Source organism: Triticum aestivum, chromosome 5B (assembly GCF_018294505.1).
Source record: "Triticum aestivum cultivar Chinese Spring chromosome 5B, IWGSC CS RefSeq v2.1, whole genome shotgun sequence".
In the NCBI taxonomy this organism is placed as follows: Eukaryota; Viridiplantae; Streptophyta; class Magnoliopsida; order Poales; family Poaceae; genus Triticum; species Triticum aestivum.
The window spans coordinates 666,322,194-666,341,593 of NC_057807.1; the positions used below are offsets into that span (position 1 = coordinate 666,322,194).

General features: G+C 47.6%; 1 protein-coding gene across 1 annotated transcript; it reads left to right on the plus strand.

Moving 5' to 3' along the window:
• Window positions 1-16,866: 16,866 nt before the first annotated feature.
• LOC123117526 (protein NRT1/ PTR FAMILY 5.7) lies at window positions 16,867-19,074 on the plus strand. Its single transcript, XM_044538260.1, has 2 exons — window positions 16,867-17,112; window positions 17,215-19,074. Exons 1-2 carry the CDS (start codon window positions 16,962-16,964, stop codon window positions 18,816-18,818), a joined length of 1,755 nt encoding a protein of 584 aa, XP_044394195.1. The 5' UTR covers window positions 16,867-16,961; the 3' UTR covers window positions 18,819-19,074.
• Window positions 19,075-19,400: the final 326 nt, after the last annotated feature.

Here is a 19,400-nt window from a genome sequence, read left to right on the forward strand (position 1 = left end):
ATCTCCTTTGAACTTTGAGTCCACTCATCTCTGCCTTTATACCATCTTTTCATAGCTTGGGTGATTCATTCCACGGCATTTCATCGCCTTTTTCGCGACGAGATCGCAGGAGAACACAATTATTTGCCAGAACCTTCACAGACAAGGCTCCATCAAACATCGGTCGGTTCAATATCTCGAACCGTTGTTCATCTGGAAGGAGAATATGTTCTCTTTCGCCGCCGCAAAATGGCAGTCAAATCCTTTGGGCTGGTATGGGTGCTGGTGGGGGGGGGGGGGGGGTAGATCAGATGCTCGTTGCCGAATCCTGTTCCTTCACTTCTAAGAATCTGCTGGTCGACAGCTACAACCTATAGCTTTCTTTGCTGTTATCAAAATCCTTCCTTTTTGCAGGCAAAATCTGTTGTGCAATCCAAATTTAGTGTTGCTACATCTCTTCATGTTCCATCATGATCTGCTCTTTGCTTATGATTATCAATCATGTGTTTTTTTATTTGAGAAAGTTAGCTTTCTTGGTATCGTCGTAAAGCTGTACAATCTGTACTCTTGCAAAATATTGCATTAAATAAAGATGTATAAAATGAGAAAATAACATCACAGTTGTGCCGACAAGTGGACGTTGGGGGCCGTATGCTGTCGGTTAATGTTTTCCAACTCGCGACCTCGCGTGATGGTAGGGTTCAGTTAAGATTTTGTATGTTTTATGTCCTATCTCCTTTATCTTGATGCCCAGTGTCCTGCATTCTGTGGCTAAGCAAGTACATAGTGGATGCCTGCCATGGTTGAATTCCAGAGTCAAAAGGGGGTCTATGCAAGTACAAGAAAATAAAGAGAGAAGAAAGAAGAGGTTTATTCCCTTCAGCACCCAGTAAACTAGTAATTAGCAAGATAAGTACAACTGGAGTATTAATCAAAGGTGATGGTTACCCCTGCGACCTGATGATGGCATGCGCACTTTGGGGAACAAATTCAGTATCAGATACCCAAAGTGATATATATGTGAGATATGCTCTTCCTCCCCTATCATGGATGGATGGCTAATTTTCTACTCCAACTATGAGTCTAAGTTATATTAATTGGATGTCGATGAATGTTAAATATTCCCAATCAATTGTACCTTGCCTATCATGGAAAAGAAGGTTCATCCCACAATCTATATGCCTGTCCTAATCAGAGCTCAACCTGGCCACATAAAAAACTTGTGGCTAATTTAGTGCACAAACTAGTGTACCAGTTAGGGTAATCAAGTACTAGTGCTGCTAATATTACTAGCTAGTGTTCGAATTCCTCTCTAGATGTAGGTTAATTCTTTTTCTGATGTATAGGTCATGTGGTTGACCAGGATATTACCCACTGAAATTGGAGCTGGAAACAGAGTTGTGGCTGGAAATTCCCTGATACCCACAGCCACACCACATGCCACGCAACATAAGACACAAGGAACCGATTCCCTCGACATAGTACTTATTTACACATCCATATGCAATTAGCACTAATCTTCTGCCTCCTGCATCAGAAGATCCAGACTATATCTAGTCCAAACATTTGTTGGCCTACCTACCACCCAAACTGCACTACAATTAAGTAAGTAAATGGGTTTTGTTGGACAACAACAGAAAAGAAAAGTATTGCACAAAACTCATCAACTTAATTAGTATGTCAAAGGTGGCAGCAGCACTGGCGAACATGTTCTCTGCTTCTGGCTCATCTAGACATCGATTTTTCTTCTTCTTCTTCTTTGTATGCAAAAGCACATAGTGTCAGAATTTAAGTAAATTAGGATTATTCTTTTGCTTTCAGCATCAGAAGATCTAAACCTATGTTAGCCTACCTACCACCCAAAGCCACTGGCGGAGCTTAGTGTTGTGTTGGGGGGGCTGTGCCCCCCCCCCCCCCCCCCCCCAGCCTTGCACAATTCTCTGAAGAAAAAAAATAAATAGAGGGCTTAGTTCGAAGCAAAATTAGTATTTCGTCCCCTCAAATGTTCACATTTTGTGTTTGCCCCCCCCCCCCCCCCCCCCCAGATTGCCCAAAGCTGCACCACAAATTTAAGTAATGTGTTTTCTTCTACAACAGAAAGCATACCATGTTGAACAAAACTCTTCAACTTAATTAGTATGACAAAAGTGGCAGCAGCACTGGACAGAGTTCTCTGCTTCTGGCTCATCTAGACATCCATTTTTGTTCTTTCTTTTCTTCTGGTGCAAAAGCACATGGTATATGGCAGTATAATTTTTCACATAGAGAAGAAAAAACACGCATGATTTTCTCATGCATGCATGATCCTGATCGATCGGGCTAGTGGAATTCGGCATGGCCGCCAGCTGTTCCCGCCCTACATTTCGAGTGGCGCCGCATCATCCATCCCATCATATCTACTGTACATCGTATATTTCTCAAGCACGTTTGGTTATGCCAAGAGATGGATTGCCAACCCAAATCCACCAGCAGTGTCGTCGATTTGACGTGAGGGATCTATCAAGGCCTACCTGAAGCTGTAGTATTGGTAATGGCCTCACAGTCACAGATTACTTTGCAGATAGATAAGCATGTGTGCTAATAAACAGATCAAGTGCATAGTGCGATCCTCGTCGGAGGATCGTGGCGAGCCGTTGGATCACACGACCGACGACCCCCCGGCCGTCCGATCGTCGACCTAAGCCACGCCGAGAGCAAACAAGCGGTCAACACGTGGACCTTCACTCACCTCCTTATCCAGGCAGAGATTTAGTTGGTGACGAGCCCTCTCCGTCCTTGTCACTGCACTATCTGATCTGATGATCAATGGTCAAACGCGTATCCAAACCACAGTGACACTAGTTCCGGCGCATGTTGGAACAGCGATGCGCGCTCATGTCATGATCGTTGTGAGTGCATCGACGCATGCAATATCTGTGGCTGGATTGCAACATCCCACCTACTGATATGTATGTCCTGCTCTTACAATTGCATCAGGTCAGTCAATTCTTCGTTTTTTCATACCATTTGTTTTTGTAAATAGAGTTTTTTGTGTGCATTCACCAGCTTTCTTGTAGGATTTGAGCCTTGATGGGCTGTAAGCAGCAAGTCAGAGAGCGCCGCTAAGTGCAATAGCGGTTTGATTTACCATTTTTATCTGCAGATGTGATGATCAGGGAAAGCCTAACAGCACCCCCATCAGATTTTCTGAAACAGGTTTTCACCCTGCTTTATATATAAAGCAACACGGTCGAACCAATACAAGGTGGTGTGAAAATCCTCTTACCGAGTTCAAAAGCTTCCAATACATTTCAGTCTATATTTTATTTATATTATGGGGAATGATTTGCATCCGGCCCAGATCATCAAGGTCTGCATTATGACTTATCACCCACTAATCCCAAGTGGCAAGTGCTGGTGCTATCTCAGTACAAGCTACATTAGACATGTCCGATATTCTTCCTATTTCTCCGTTTCAAAAAAAGAAAAGAAAAATCCTCCCATTTATTTCAGGTCAAGGCCTGCATTGAGCCATCATCACCCACTAACTGTAAGTGCTGATTTTTTTTAAAAGAAATTTGTAAGTGCTGATGCTAGCTGAGTACAAGCTACATTAGGCATGTCGGTTTCGATTTCGTCCCATTTCTTTCATGCATGTGCCAAATTTGGTTTGTTGGAAGCACCACTGCATAAAGCAAAATATAAAGTTGTGGCCTCCATCCATCCATGGTCCATCAGGCCATCAACGATTGTGTCCAACTTGATGCTGTCGGATGTATACACGGATGACATGCAATGCATGCACGGTTGGTTGGCTAACTTCATTATATCTCCACTGTCATCGCTGACCAATGCTAAATTCTTGATTAATCAGTAGATCCCATCTGTTATGCACTTTAATCGACACCATTAGAAACATCGAGAAAGTACATTTTCTCCTAAGCTAGGGATGTAAACTGGGTCCCGTTTTTACCCAAAAAGACTTTCACCCCGCTTTATATATAAAGCAATGATTCACAACATCCCGGTACAAACACACGCCTCGACAACACATGTTGGAAATATTAGCAATTTACCGAATAATTTTATTAACAGAAATACTAGATAACGCATGACTAATATAGCATAGATAAAGTAAGTCATGCAAACTGACAGAGAGAAGGTAAGTAGCATCTGCATATATGAACTAGAACGGAACACATCTAGAACAGATACTAGAGCAAGAAGTTGTGGTAGAACCTCTAACATAAAGAGTATGAAAACGTACGGAATGGAAGCAGAAGCACCGGGAACGGGAGAAGAAACACCGATCTTGGGGTCGATGTCCTCGCCAGCCATGTCGTCGAGGAGGTTGTCGACATCGGGGAAGAAGTCGTCGTCGGGGAAGTAGTCATCGTCGGGGAAGTAGTCGTCGGAGTCCGAGGCGTCCGTGACGAAGAAGTCAATAGTCGCGCGGAGCGCTCCCCAAAAACCTTATCATCCTTCTCCCGTATAGGACTCAAAGAGGTGCGGTTTCGAAGGCCTACTGTCCCGACTCGCGGTGCACGCTGCAAGTCGGGATGGGGAAGATCGTGGCATTAGCGTAGTGCTCAGGAACTCGGTGGCGAGAGGAAGAGAGTCTTATGTTGTGTCTCTCTGGAGAGGAGCGACCTCCCTTTTATAGGCACAAGAGAAGAAGGTGAGAGGCTGCGCCAGGAGCTGAAGGGAACGAGGGAGACGAAACGAACAGGCAGCAGCCGAAGGGTGCAGTGTTCGTATTCAGTATCCACTATAGCAAAAACTTTCCAGCTCCCGAGTGACCTTTCGTATACCCGTAGTGCGTGGCAAAAATTTAGACATCGGCTCGGCTCATTCCCGCAACCCACGAGGCGTCGTGACGAGGCGTGGTGTGGCGAGGCGGGCGGCGGAGGAGGAGCGCACGTGGATGTCCCTCTTGTTCTCATGCTCATATAAATGGGGAAAGATCCTCCCTTATAAGGAGGTCCAACTCCCACTAAACTAGCAATGTGGGACTAGACTTAGTAGTATCCCTTGCCTTGCACGAATGGGCTAAGTGGGCCTCTAGGATTTACTAGGAATTTCTGAAATAGTTATTGGGCTGTCCCAAAATAGACTAAATTTCAACAATCCCCCACCAGATCCCAGAGGCACACAAGAATTGCCTTTGGTTCCAAAACACTGTTTTATATACCGGTACTACAGTGGAGACTGTTAAGTTGAACTTCCACCTAAACATTAGTAAGCAACTTGAATAGTGGATTGGGCCTTGAACTACAAGTTTTCTACGAATCTAGCTTCAGACAAAGCCTTGACCGATACTGGGCTACCGTGGGTCTTCCCCGCTGGTGGAGCTTATGCGTCATACTCCGAGACCTTTCATGAGTTTACTAGAGAGAACCCTACTCTCATAGATTACGACGTTTAACAATCAAACTCACATAGGTGTGTTCTTCAAAAGATGTTCTGCAGGACAACGTCTCTGCTTGAAAGAGCCACTTAGAACACATTAAGATATACATCCCTGCCATGCAGATTAGGAGAGTATTGCATCTTCATGGAGTGGTATTGTTAATAGTAAGGATACTCTCCTCTCAGTTGACCAATAGCATGTCTTCCACATCTAATTCACGAGATCTCTGATCACAAAGAATAGGTTACCACTATGAACAATTCATATTGTGGGTCTCATACCCATCTCCCTCGATGCATTATCTATCACATTACGTGATAAACCCTTAGTAAAAGGATCTGCCAGTTTTTTAGATGTTTGGATATAATCCAATGCAATAACTCCGGAGTTTCTCATTTTCCTGACAGACTTTAACCTTCTCTGAACGTGTCTTGATGACTTCATGTTATCCTTTGAGCTGCTCACTTTCGTGATCACAGTTTGATTGTCGCAGTTCATAAGGATACCTGGTACAGGTTTCTCAACAACCGGTAAGTCATTCAATAGACGGCGAGCCAATCTGCTTCGACCTGAGTTGTATCTAGTGTTGTGAGTTCTGCTTCCATTGTTGACCTCGTTAAGATGGTCTGCTTGCAAGACTTCCAAGAAACAACGCCACCTCCATGAGTGAATGCATATCCGCTCGTGGCCTTTATCTCATCAGCATTTGAGATCCAGTTTGAGTCACTATACCCTTCAAGTACCTTTGGGTGCCCAGTGTAGTGAATTCCATAATTCGCAGTGCCTTTCAAATAACGCAAAACTCTCTCTAGAGCTTTCCAATGCACATCTCCTGGTTTTGAGATAAACCGGCTCAGTTTGCTAATAGCAAAAGAGATGTCAGGTCTTGTAGCACTGGATAAATACATAAGCGAGCCAATAATCTAAGAATATTTCAATTGGTCTCTTGCAATTCTTTGATTCTTTCGAAGCAACGAGATAGGAAATCCTTGACCTCCTTAATAACCTTCAGATTTGTTCCGAAGATCAGTATGTCATCAACATACAAGCAAAGGATAACTCCCTCGCCCCCACCATGGCCATAGTACACACATTTATCAGCTTCGTTTACAACAAAGCCTGCGACTGTTAAAGTTCTTTCAAATTCCTTATGCCACTACTTAGGTGCTTGCTTAAGTCCATACAAAGACTTCAGCAACTTGCATACTTTTCCTTCTTGACCATCTACTACAAACCCATCTGGTTGTTCCATATACATTTCCTCTTCTAACTCTCCATTTAGGAAAGCATTCTTAACATCCATTTGATGAACGAGAAGACCAATTAAGGCAGCAAGTGAAAGTAGTACTCGAATAGTGGTCAGTCGAGCCACAGGTGAGTAAGTATCAAAGAATTCTTCACCTTCCTTTTGGGTATAACCCTTAGCCACGAGTCGAGCCTTGTACTTCTCAATAGTACCATCGGGCCTAAGCTTCTTCTTGAATACCCATTTGCATCCTATAGGTTTGCACCCATAAGGACGATCAGTTATCTCCCAAGTTTCATTTGCCAAGATGGAATCCATCTCACTACGGATCGCTTCCTTCCAGTAGTCAGCATCCGCAGATGCATAGGCCTCTGAAATAGAATTGGGAGTGTCATCTATGAGATACACAAGAAAATCATCACCAAAAGACTTTGCAATCCTCTGTCTCTTGCTCCTAGTAGGAACTTTACTGTTCTCCTCCACAGGATTTTCAAAGTGTTCCATCGAAATAGCAGGTTCAAATGTGGGAGGTCGCTCCTCTCCAGAGAGACACAACAAAAGACTCTCTTCCTCTCGCCACCGAGTTCCTGAGCACTACGCTACTGCCACGATCTTCCCCATCCCGACTTGCGGCGTGCACCGTGAGTCGGGACAATAGGCCTCCGAAACCGCACCTCTTTGAGTCATGTACGGGAGAAGGGTGATAAGGTTTTTGGGGAGCGCTCCACACGACTACTAACTTCTTCGTCACGGACGCCCCGGACTCCGACGACTACTTCCCCGACAACGACTACTTCCCCAACGACAACTTGTTTCCCGACGTCGACAACCTCCTCGACGACATGGCTGGCGAGGACACCGACCCCAAGACCGGTGCTTCTTCTCCCGTTCCTAGTGCTTCTGCTTCCATTCCGTACGTTCTCATACAATTTATGTTAGAGGTTCTACCACAACTTCTTGCTCTAGTATCTGTTCTAGATGTGTTTCGTTCTAGTTCATATATGTAGATGCTACTTACCTTCTCTTTGTCAGTTTGCATGACTTACTTTATCTATGCTATATTAGTCATGCGTTATCTAGTATTTCCGTTAATAAAATTATTCAGTAAATTGCTAATATTTCCAACAATACAAAAACCTTATTATAGGCAATTTACCCCAAGTGGTTTTGCTGCTTCCATGAGACCTCCTATGTTCGAGGGTATCCACTATAAGAGGTGGCGCGTAAGAGCAGTCTTATGGTTTCAAACCATGAGTTGCTATGACGCCACTCTTGGAAAACCTGAAGGAGAGTATGATGCTCAACAGGCATAAGCTTTTCAGAAAATGGATACCCTATTTAAGGCTACTCTCTTAAGTGTTCTTGGTGAGAACATAGTTGATGCTTATGCGTCAGTTGATAATGTAAAAGATATGTGCTACACACTCGAGGCCAAGTTTGGGGTCTCGGATGCTGGCACTGAGTTGTACATCATGGAGCAATTTTATGATTACAGGATGACTGAAGAGCTCTCCGTGGTTGAGCAAGATCATGAGATACAGTCGTTTGCTAGAGAACTTGAGCACTTCAATTGTATGCTACCTGACAAGTTTCTTGTCGGAGGCATCATCACCAAGCTTCCTCCTTCATGGAGGAACTTTGCTACCTTACTGAAGCATAAGAGGCAGGAGTTTTCCGTTCCGGATCTCATTGGTACTCTTGATGTGGAAAAAAAGGCAAGAGCAAAGGACACACGTGCTCGAGGTATTGAGGGAGGATCTAGTGCCAATCTGGTACATAAGAAAACCTTCCAGCCCCTCAAGTAGTGCTAAAGGGAATGAGGGAGACGAAACGAACAGGAAGCATCCGAAGGGTGCAACGTTTGTATTCAGTATCCACTACAGCAAAAACTTTCCAGCTCCCGAGTGACCTTTCGTATACCCGTAGTGCGTGGCAAAAATTTAGACATCGGCTCGGCTCATTCCCGCAACCTGCGTCGCGTCATGACGAGGCGAGGCGTGGCGTGGCGGGCGGCGGAGAAGGAGCGCGCGTGGATGTCCCTCTTGTTCTCATGCTCATACAAGTGGGGAAAGAACCTCCCTTATAAGAAGGTCCAACTCCCACTAAACTAGCAATGTGGGACTAAACTTTAGTAGTATTCCTTGCCTTGCGTGAATGGGCTAAGTGGGCCTCTAGGATTTATTAGGAATTTGTGAAATAGTTTTGGGCTGTCCCAAAATAGACTAAATTCCAGCAACACATGCACACACCCAAGGCAGGATACATAGGCGCTGAGCGTAGCAATACCTACCCTAGCACTACAAGAGCAACCGGGGACTTCAACCGTGAACACGCCACCACAAAGAGATGAGGCTGCATATGACGAACCGTGGGCTCCAAGGCGGCGCCTTCAAGAAGGTTATGACAGCGGAGTGCCGCCATCGCCCGATCCGAGGATCAGAGTTTCCCCTGGAGCAACACGATGGGCGATGAGAGCCGCAGCGACACCTTCAAGAAGGGAACAAGCTACGCCGTTGCCGGTCCGTCCGAAGATAGAGCAGGTTTTCACCCCGGCCAACGCTCACGCCACCGAATGCCACACCCTCGCTACCACGCCGCCCGCACGACCATGGACACCGGGCAACACCGAGCCATAGGCTCTGCCCAAGAGCACCGCACTACCACCACCAAGGCCGCCGCCCCGGCATCCAGAATCTCGACACCACCTCACCCGAGACCTGATGCTACCCCAACCAATGAGACGAGCGCAAAGGCCCTGCCTTTCGCACCCCTGAGCAGCCACCAGTGCCGAGACCCAATAGGTCGGCCAAAACTAGCCTCCATCGATTCGTCCTGCAGCACCGGGCGCGAGACGAGTTCGATCGTACCGCCGGGCGCATGATGAGCATGGTCCTGTCGCTGGACGTGAGACGAGCCAGTCTTGCTACCGGGCGCGAGACGAGCTCGGTCCTACGGCCGGGCGCGAGACGAGCTTGATCCTGCTGCATCGGGCGCGAGACGAGCGATGGACCGCCGCTAGGAGAAGCCAACCCTTCGACCAAAGTAACACCCGGACGACGAGGAGAGGATCGAAGGCTGCGCAACCACCATCGCCGAGAACCACCACCGCAGGCACGCAGTAGTGGTCGTCAGCCCTTGCCGAACACAGCCCGCGCCACCTTCGGCGTCAAGTCCAGACCAAGCCTGGCCGGACTTGGCCGGAGGACAGCAAGGGCGCCACCAGCAGGGGAGCCGGGCAGAGAAGGCCCAGACCCCGCCTCCACGCGCGCCAGGCCCAAGCCTAGCCGCCGCTAGAAGCAGAGCCGCGAGCCCTCGCACAAGATCCGATCCACCCCGACCATGACGAGGACCCGCGCGCCGCCCCCAACGCCCACAACCCCTTCACACAGCCGCCGGCAGTCCGCGCCTCCACCGCCAGCTGCTGCCACCGCGCCGCCGCTCGACTTCGACGGCCCGCGCCACCAGGAACCGAGCATGGCAAGGAAAACACCCCGCCGCCGCTGATGTTGGCCCGACTTTGCCCGTCAGCTCGCCGTGGCGGCGACGAGGAGAGGAGAAGAGGAAGGAGAGGCCCTGGGCCGGCGGCTAGGGTACCCCCCCCCTGCGCGCTCGCGTGAGCATCGTGGGAGGGGGGGAGGGGGAGACTTATCACCCATGTTCAAAGACTGGGTCCGTTAAACCCACTTATGATCTAACAGTTTAATAATTGTTTTTTTTTTTGAAGAAAAGAAACTACCGAGCCAGCTAAAACCAATTAAACGGGACTTGCGGACGCTGTTTATTTGCCATCATAAGCATACATTGAAATAGCCCTTTCAATACACTGTTCACTCTCGGCTTAACTAGAAATGCAAATCAGTCCACAATTAGAAATAATCCTTTAAGTATACTGAGTATTAGAAGAAAACAACAAGAAACAGTCACCTGCTCACTCTCGGCTTAATTGGTTCTTTTTTGAGAAAGTCGGCTTAATTGGATGACCCGCTTGTTTAAGAAAATAAAGGGTGTGTCTACCCCTACTAAGTTGATTTCTTAGATTTTTTTCATGGCTTAGTCGATGATGGTAGCCGCATGATTTACTGTTGATTTTTAAAAACCCTTAAGCAGCCGACTAGGACATATGAGAAAAATCTCCGGAAACTTCGATTTAGCAACACCGAAATGTAAAAATTGAGGCCACAATTTGTGGCACATTGATTCCACTGTTCTCTGGAGTGCAATAATGGGAGCAAGATCACCTGCCACCCTTGCTTTACACTAATAATGATTACCCCATTACATTACAGAATCGATTATATCGCTTGGTCAGATCAATGACATCCACAAACTAGTATTCAGGTGCCGATGCCGTGGCGGCACCTGTCTTGCAACAGTAAAACCAACAATTATTTTGCCCCGGATATGGGCTACCTGGAGATCTGTTCCCAGAATAAGACTACCCCCTTTCCAGCCAAAGAAAATAGAAGAAAAACAAGACTACCGGCTGCTCCTGAGGTGCTTGTTGTTATTAAATTGTAAGCACTACCACGTGGTTGACCCTTTGAATTATAGTTTCCTTAGTATTTGACCTCCTTATGTGTAGTATGATTTGACATTGACATCATGCTCTTCAGTGCTTGAAAGCTGTTGTTGTTAGGGCCATCACACGGGTTCCATGTGATTTGAACGCTGGGCAAAGTTGACAAAAAATTATAAATAAATTTACACAATTTTTAAACAAATAGAAGAAGTTAAGAGGCATGGTATTAAAATTTCTAAGGTTCGACTCCCATACAAATCTAAAACTACAAGTTTTAGGAAAATGGAATCAAGCACGTCAATTTCACGGGCTCTGGTAGTCCAGCTTGTTCGAGTACATTTCACAGCTTCAGTTCCATTTTTCGAGCCCATGATATAATCAAATAGGATCAATCGTCCACCCGCTTAGCTAAGAAAGAGTATATATCAATATGAAGATTTTTAGACAGAAGGCCGCCGCTCAGCGTTAAACTGAGGCCCTTGATCGATATGAAGCGAATGATATCCACAGATCCATATTTTTCATGATTTGCTCCTGTAGAAAGGCTTCCGCAAATACCAATATATACATAGAAATCACAAGAATATTAGTCTAGTTGTCGCATGTTTGGGTCAGACTCGTCTTATTTCTATCTCAGTTAGATGCCCGGCCCGAGCGACATTTTGTAAGCTGAAGTAAGAAAAAGCCTAGCTACAAGATTGGCGCCGAAGTTGTGTTAGTTTCGAAGGAAATGAACATGTGGAACAAACTATTCCCACCCACAGAGTTAACATGGTAGTAGATCCAAAGTCGACCCTGTAGCTAGGATGGCTAGCTCGCCAACTATGGTGCAACAAACGGTTGTTGAATTGTGTTGTGTTGAAAGTATGTACGTACTACTATATACTCGGCACATCGATCGATCTTGGCTAACTTGAAGAAGGAAAGTTTCCGCAAAAAAAGAAAAACTTGAAGAAGGAAAGTCACTGGCTGATACAACTCACAAATTGTAGCGACAATGTTCCTACTGTTATACCCCGCCTAATCATTACTGAAGCGAGAGATCTAGATGGTTCCTTTTAGAGCATCTACAACCGAACTTCGCAAATTCGGCCTCTCAAATGCCCGCGGACATGTCCGGACGCGTCCCAGGACACTGACCGGGCACAAATCAAATTATCCACTTTGCATCCGTCTCTCTCATATTTTATCCCCTAAATACATACAAAACATGCAAAAGTAATTCTACGTACTACATCTACGTACTACCCTAGCTACTCTTCATCGTCAGAGATGTCCACGACGACAATGCAGGACGCCGGCTGGACGGGCGGGTAGGAGGGCTCCGCCTCGTCCGCGGCCTCTTGCGGCTTCCATCTCCTGCCGGCGACAGCGTCTTGCCTCCGCGGCCAACTCCGACCGGAGGGAATTGAGGATGGCCTGCTGCGCCAGCGTCCCCCACATCCTCCTCCTCCGGCTCATCCTCCTCCTCCTCCACTTCCTCCTCCTCCTCCGGATCCACTGCATCTGGAGGTAGCCACGCGGCGATCCGGGCTTCGCGCCTTGCCCATATTTTCTCAAGAAGCTCGAGCTGGCGCTCCGGCGTCAGAAAGGGCTCGCTCCTCACCCGGCGACGTGGGGGCATGGCTACTACGTGGACGGGTGAAGTGAAAAGTTGCGGCGGCGGCGGACAAGAGGAGGAAAATGTAGATGGATGGTAGGGTTTCGGTGCTGCCGGTCGACTTAAATAGCCGGGCAATGCACTACGCGGCCCGCCGGAGCTGCGCCACGCGGCGCCATCGGTCCGACGGAGGAGACGAGATTCGGACCGCCGGGTTTGAGGACGTTTCCGGCCAGGACCATTTCGTCAGTCCGACATGGCGGGCGTGCCCGGACGCCCCCATATCCGCATCATATTTGTGCTGGATATGGGGTGCCGTTCAGCCCAGACGTTTGAGGGCCGTTTGAGGGGCCTGTCTGGGTTCAAATTTCGTGACCGGGCAGGGACCAGGCGTTTGAGACGGGTTTGAGGGGTCCAGTTGTAGATGCTCTTAGATCCTACGGTCCAGAGTGGTCAAAGTCAGGTTACTGTAGCGTGCTGACTTAAAAGTGACCAAGGCAGCAAATCGTGAGCACTATATGCTACAGTAGTACTGTATGTCATATAGGCGTACGTAGGTGTGAGGATGCATAAAAAAAAGTCAATCCAACAACAAAAAAGTTGTCGCAATGCATTGCACGCCACATGCATGGCATGCGTGCCCTGGATCGATCTTCCAGCTGGAGCACCAAAAATCAAAGAATGAAACGGTGCTAGCTAGTGCACCCGCCGCGAACCGCTGGATGTATGTACACATATATCCAGCCATATATCTGATCTGAACTGCATCATACGCATGCATGCAGATGCAGCTCTCTATCCCATCGCGTTGCATCATCTCCATCTCCGTCTCAGGCCAAGTGGAGCGTGCGTCTGCAAGAGGACGCACTCGTCGCACCGTCTCCGCCCGTCGGTCCGGTGGATGATGGCGCTCAAAGACTTTGGATCATATCGATCGTGAGGGACCACGTGCGCCTGCCGGACGAGTGCATGCAGGCATGACACACGTGCTTAATTCGCCGCGCCGCGCAAAGTCAGAGGGACATCCGATAAATAATAAATTCACAACAGGAGATTTGTTTTCTTAGAGAGAAATGTGTTCGAGATGGGCCGAGCGAGAGGCAATGTTTTCACGCATGTGCCAGCCGTGGAGAGTCAGTCGCCTCTGCATACGACGATGGCTGGCGTACTGCGGTGTTGGTGAGTGCAGTGTGAATGTATGTATACGTTACCGCTCCAACTACGTACCGTCGTCACATGCACAAGCCAGCAACGACTTTGGTGACAAGCATGAGTGCATGACGCTCCATCGCCGTTTCGTCCAAGTTTGGTTGAAGCCCAACGACGGATCCAGGGTCAGCTCTTTCGGATGTACTGTATCAGGCATATACTACTACCTCCGCTCCTAAGTTGTAAATACATGGCCCTCTAGACCACGTGACATATGTGATAAGCGATCCAAACTATTCAAAAATAAGATACATGGCGCTCTATCTAGAATTTGCACAGTAAAAAAGAATTTCTAAGGACATGCAAAATGATGTTATCTTATGAGTGTTTTGTGGGATAATTGTTTGTGGTGGATGAGAGAGAAATCAGAAGAGAATGCCCTCTTCTAGTTAAGAGATGGTCTCTTGGCACAACTAGATGATGCCTCGCGCGTTGTTGTGTGAACCTTAAGAAAATAGATTAAATGCATAAATATATGCTAAAAACTTAAACTATTGGAAAACAAATTTAAGATTGTTCCTGGTTTACATATATATTTTAAATAAAGCAGGTGATGAAATGTTGTATGAAAAGAGAAAACTGTTGAGTTGAAGTCAACGGGGCACCTACATAAAAAGTATGTAAGATGACCTACATATATTTGCTCCGAGCCCGCACGCCTATGCCCACACAAAAATTAGTGAAACAAATTGATACACATGATTGTTAAGGTGGCATGATTGCATGGATAGAGTAGTGTACAAATTGTAACTTATGACCATATGCATGACTTGATGATGTGGCAGAGTTGCATGAAGAGGAAGAATAGGTAGTGACTGTTGAGGTGGCATGATCGATTGCATGAATAAGTTAGTGCACAAATTATAACTAACTTATGACCACATGCATGACTCGATGATGTGGCATAGTTATATGAAGTGGAAAAATAGGTAGTGGATTGCAACTATATAAGATGAGAGGATATCTCCCACCACATATTTAGCAACAGCTAGTTATTGAAGATAAAAAGAAGAGACAACCAATTGTACATACATTTTTATTGTCATCTCTAAATTACGTGAAAACTTCATATATAATTGTCCATCAACAAATGTATATACCCTAAACTTAATTATTAATATATAAAAAAGAATTTATATTTCTTAAGGTGTAAGAAGTACTTAGGTTTGTGAAGAATTTTGCCACTTTTTCTTTTGCCACTTCGATGTGATGACAGGTACTAAGTACTGGGAATGCTCTCACATAATTAAAAGGGTAGTGCCATGCGTTACTTTTTTGATAAATTAAGTAAGCGGGATGAAAATCTTAGCATAAAGAAATGAAATTAGAGGGAAAACATAGAATTCACTCGTTTTATTGTTGCATTTTTTACAGTCATCTAAACTGGTTAAAGTAACGTACGGCTTGAGATCGAAATTAAATCTTAGTAATTGTCAAAAACTGTACTCTACTCATTTATTCAATGGGTGGAGCACTGTACTTACTCCATAATCTTATCCTTCTCCCTCAATAAATTGCTCAAAGTAACACCCACATGATTATGAATCATGTCTAAAACTGTACTCTACTCATTTAATATTTTGTTTTTATTTCATATACACAATAACTTGCTACCGGTTTGCTTTGACTACCGTATCTAACTACCACTAAGAATTGTTTTTGATGTGACACCTTAAATCTTATTTAATGAGGAAAGTGAGTTAGTGTCTTAATCTAGACGTGATTCCCTTCAAATGCATATGTAGCACACTCTTTACGCATTATGATGACTGCCCATATGACAACTCTGCTAGAGTCGCCTTAAGGCTGTGTTTGGCAGCTAAATATATTTAAATATTTTGTAGAATATCAAGTTTTTGAGAAACTATAGTCTAAATATTATTGTGTTTGGCATCAACAAATACTATAATTTATGAACCGAAGTATCTCCAATGAGAAGTATCTTTGCAGTATTTTTAAAGGGGCCTTGAGCTCTTTTTTCTTCTTCTAAAGAAACAATAGTTTTTAGAAACTGGAATATTCATTGCTCAGACATTAGAATACCAGGGTTTTATGTTACCATGGTTTTAAAAATACAGTGTTCTCAAACTAAGCCTAAGATACAACCTGTATAAAAACAGTTGTAGGTGGATGCATATTTAATGCATATCCTACGGCGTAAGAAAACCGTTAAAGAAGTTATATCTACATTAAGATACAGGCTAATGAAGATAGTATACAAGCTATAGTATCAAAGAAGTTGTATATACACTAGATATGCTGCATTTAGACCCCTAGGCAGTGGCGAAGCTTAGTGCAAGTCTGAGGGGGGCGTGCCCCATTAAAGAAGTTATATCTACATTAAGATACAGGCTAATAAAGATAGTATACAAGTTATAATATCAAAGAAGTTGTATCTACACTAGATATGCTGCATTTAGACCTCTAGGCAGTGGCGGAGTTTAATGCAAGTCTGAGGGGGCCGTATCCTCCCTCCCCCACCCCCAGCCCAAGGCAAAACAATGAAGAAAAATTACTATGCATAGGTTAGATTTGGAAAAAATCAATTATTTGCCTTCCTAGTTGTTCATATTTTCGCTTTGACCCACCTTGAGATTCTTGTCAAGCTCCGCCACTGCCTCTAGGTGTGATGTGAGTGTGAGTTGTGACACACTTCTGAAAATAAAATAAAAAAAGTCACCAACAAATTCCTCAAACCGATTCATTCCCTCAATTACTTTGATAAAAAACACAAAAACGAGGCCTCCTTTCGTGGATTCGATTCGCGCGCGTGCACACACAAAAACACACACACACACACGGAGAGAGAGAGAGTATCTCCACAGCGACGTGGCCTTTCTTCCCCCAACATCCCCTGCCTGCCCCCCTCCGTCCATGTCCCACCCGCGCGGCTATATAACCGGACCTCTTTTCCTCCCAACCTCACACCAAGAACCACAGATCAATCTGCTACGTCCAAAAGCGCAGTAGAGCGAGTCCTTTTGGTTAGTTTGGACTTTGGAGAGAGGTTGATTAGGTGATGAGGAAGCAGCAGGGTTTAAGCGGCGGCCATGGCGACGTTGACGATGGGGAGTGGGACAAATGGGTGGACGACTCCTCCGTCGACCACCGCGGCCGCCCGCCCCTCCGCGCCGCCACCGGCTCATGGAGGGCCGCCATGTTCATCATCCGTAAGCTCCCTCCTCAAACTGCCTGCCAGATCTCTTTGTCTTTGTCTCTGTCTCTCTCTGTTCGTTTGGTTGATGGCAGTTCTTGTTGTATGGTTTTGGCAGTGATCGAGTTCAGCGAGCGGCTGAGCTACTTCGGCATAGCGACGAGCCTCATGATCTACCTCACCAAGGTGCTGCACCAGGACATGAAGGTCGCCGCCGAGAACTCCCAGTACTGGATGAGCGTCACCACCCTCATGCCCCTCCTCGGCGGCTTCCTCGCCGACGCCTACCTCGGTCGCTTCCGCACCGTGCTCCTCTCCACCGCCGTCTACCTCCTCGGCCTCGTCCTGCTCGCGGTGGCTCAGCTGGCGCCGGGACTGAAGCCGAGTGGTGTCTCCGTGCCGCGGGTTCACGAGACGCTCTTCTTCGTCGGGATCTACCTCGTGTCCGTCGGAACCGGCGGCCACAAACCGGCGCTCGAGAGCTTCGGCGCCGACCAGTTCGACGACGGCCACGCTGGCGAGCGGCTGCAGAAGATGTCCTACTTCAACTGGTGGAACTGCGCGCTCTGCTCGGGGGTGCTGCTCGGGGTCACCGTCGTCGTCTACATCCAGGAGCGTGTCGGATGGGGCGCCGCCACCGTGCTCCTCGCCGCCGTCATGGGCTGCTCCCTCGTCGTCTACCTCGCGGGGTGGCGGACCTACCGGTACAGGGTGCCGCAGGGCAGCCCCCTCACGCCTCTGCTGCGGGTTGCTGTGGCTGCGGTCATGAAGCGGCGCCTTCAGCTGCCAGCCGACGCCGGCGAGCTGTACGAGGAGAACGACGGAAAGAAGAGGCTGCTCTGCCACACCGACCAGCTCCGGTGTCTCGACAAGGCGGCAATCTTTGAGCATGGTGGCGAGGTCTGGCGCGGGGCGTGGCGTCTGGCGACGGTGACGCAGGTGGAAGAGACGAAGCTGGTGGTGTCGATGGTGCCCATCTGGGTGGCCACGCTCCCGTTCGGCATGGCGGCGGCGCAGGTGTCCACTTTCTTCATCAAGCAGGGCATGGCCATGGACCGCCACCTCGGCCCACACTTCGTACTCCCGCCGGCGTCCGTCTTCGCCCTGGCCGCGCTCGCCATGATCGCCACCGTGGCGCTCGTCGACAAGGTGCTCGAGCCGTGCCTGCGCCGCGCGACGGGCGCCGAGCGCGGGATCAGCGTCCTGAGGCGCATCGGCGTCGGCATGGCGTTCGCCGTGGTGGCGATGGCCGTGGCGGCCGTCGTCGAGCGCCGCCGCCTGGACTCCAAGGTCACCATGTCGGTGTTCTGGCTGGTGCCGCAGTTCGCGCTGATGGGCGTGGGCGACGGGTTCGCGCTGGTGGGGCTCCAGGAGTACTTCTACGACCAGATGCCGGACACGATGCGCAGCCTGGGCATCGGGCTGTACCTGAGCGTGATCGGCGCCGGGAGCTTCCTGAGCAGCCAGCTGATCGCGGCGGCGAGCCGCCTGAGCTCGCACGGCGGGCGGCGGGACGGGTGGTTCGGCAAGGACCTGAGCCGGAGCAGGCTGGACCTCTTCTACTGGCTGCTGGCCGGCATCTCCGCCGCCAACCTGGGCTTCTACGTGCTGGTCGCCACCCGGTACTCGTACAAGCAGCAGACCGCGAAGGCCGGCAGGGTCGGCGCCGACAAGGACGCCGCCGCAGGCGACGTCGAGTGCGCCATCGCCGCCGCTGCTTAATTTGAAGTATGCTCGATGCCAATGGCATCATAAGTATAGATCGTTCGTGATAATTAAGCTGGTGCATAAGGATTTAGTTCAGTTGATAAACATGTACTATGTTTGTTAGTAATCGGCGATCATGTGGTTTGGACTTCAGGAAAAATAGTTTCCAAACTAATCCGAAGCTTTCAGCATGCAGCACCACTTAATAATCTTCTTGGACATATCCGGGCAGCTGAAATCAGCAAAGACGCTTCCCTTGTCCCCTTGTAGATCATCGATGGGCTCACGAGAGAAACCCGTCCGCCGTAGTTACTTGAGTGCTTTTGAATGTCTAAAAAAAAGGTGTGTCTAGAGCTCAGTCGACTGAGACTTAACGAAGTCTCAGTCGAGTGACGTCAGCGTGTTTTTTTTGCTACAACCGGCACGGCTGGATGCTACAAGCGGCGACGAAAAATGTTGCGATGGTATTGCAAGCAACAACAATAAATGCTACAACCGTTCTTTCTGAAATGCTACAACCGTCAGTGAAAGATGTTGCAACCGGTGAGATAACGTGCTACAACCGGTGAAGGACGGCATGCTACAACCAACAACATA

What these genes read in the sequence shown, in the direction of transcription:
- LOC123117526 (XM_044538260.1), top strand. Translation starts at nt 16,962, where the DNA reads ATGAGGAAGCAGCAGGGTTTAAGCGGCGGCCATGGCGACGTTGACGAT. An exon ending in GGCCGCCATGTTCATCATCC is followed by an intron (nt 17,113 to 17,214) that starts GTAAGCTCCCTC and finishes TGGTTTTGGCAG; the next exon opens with TGATCGAGTTCAGCGAGCGG.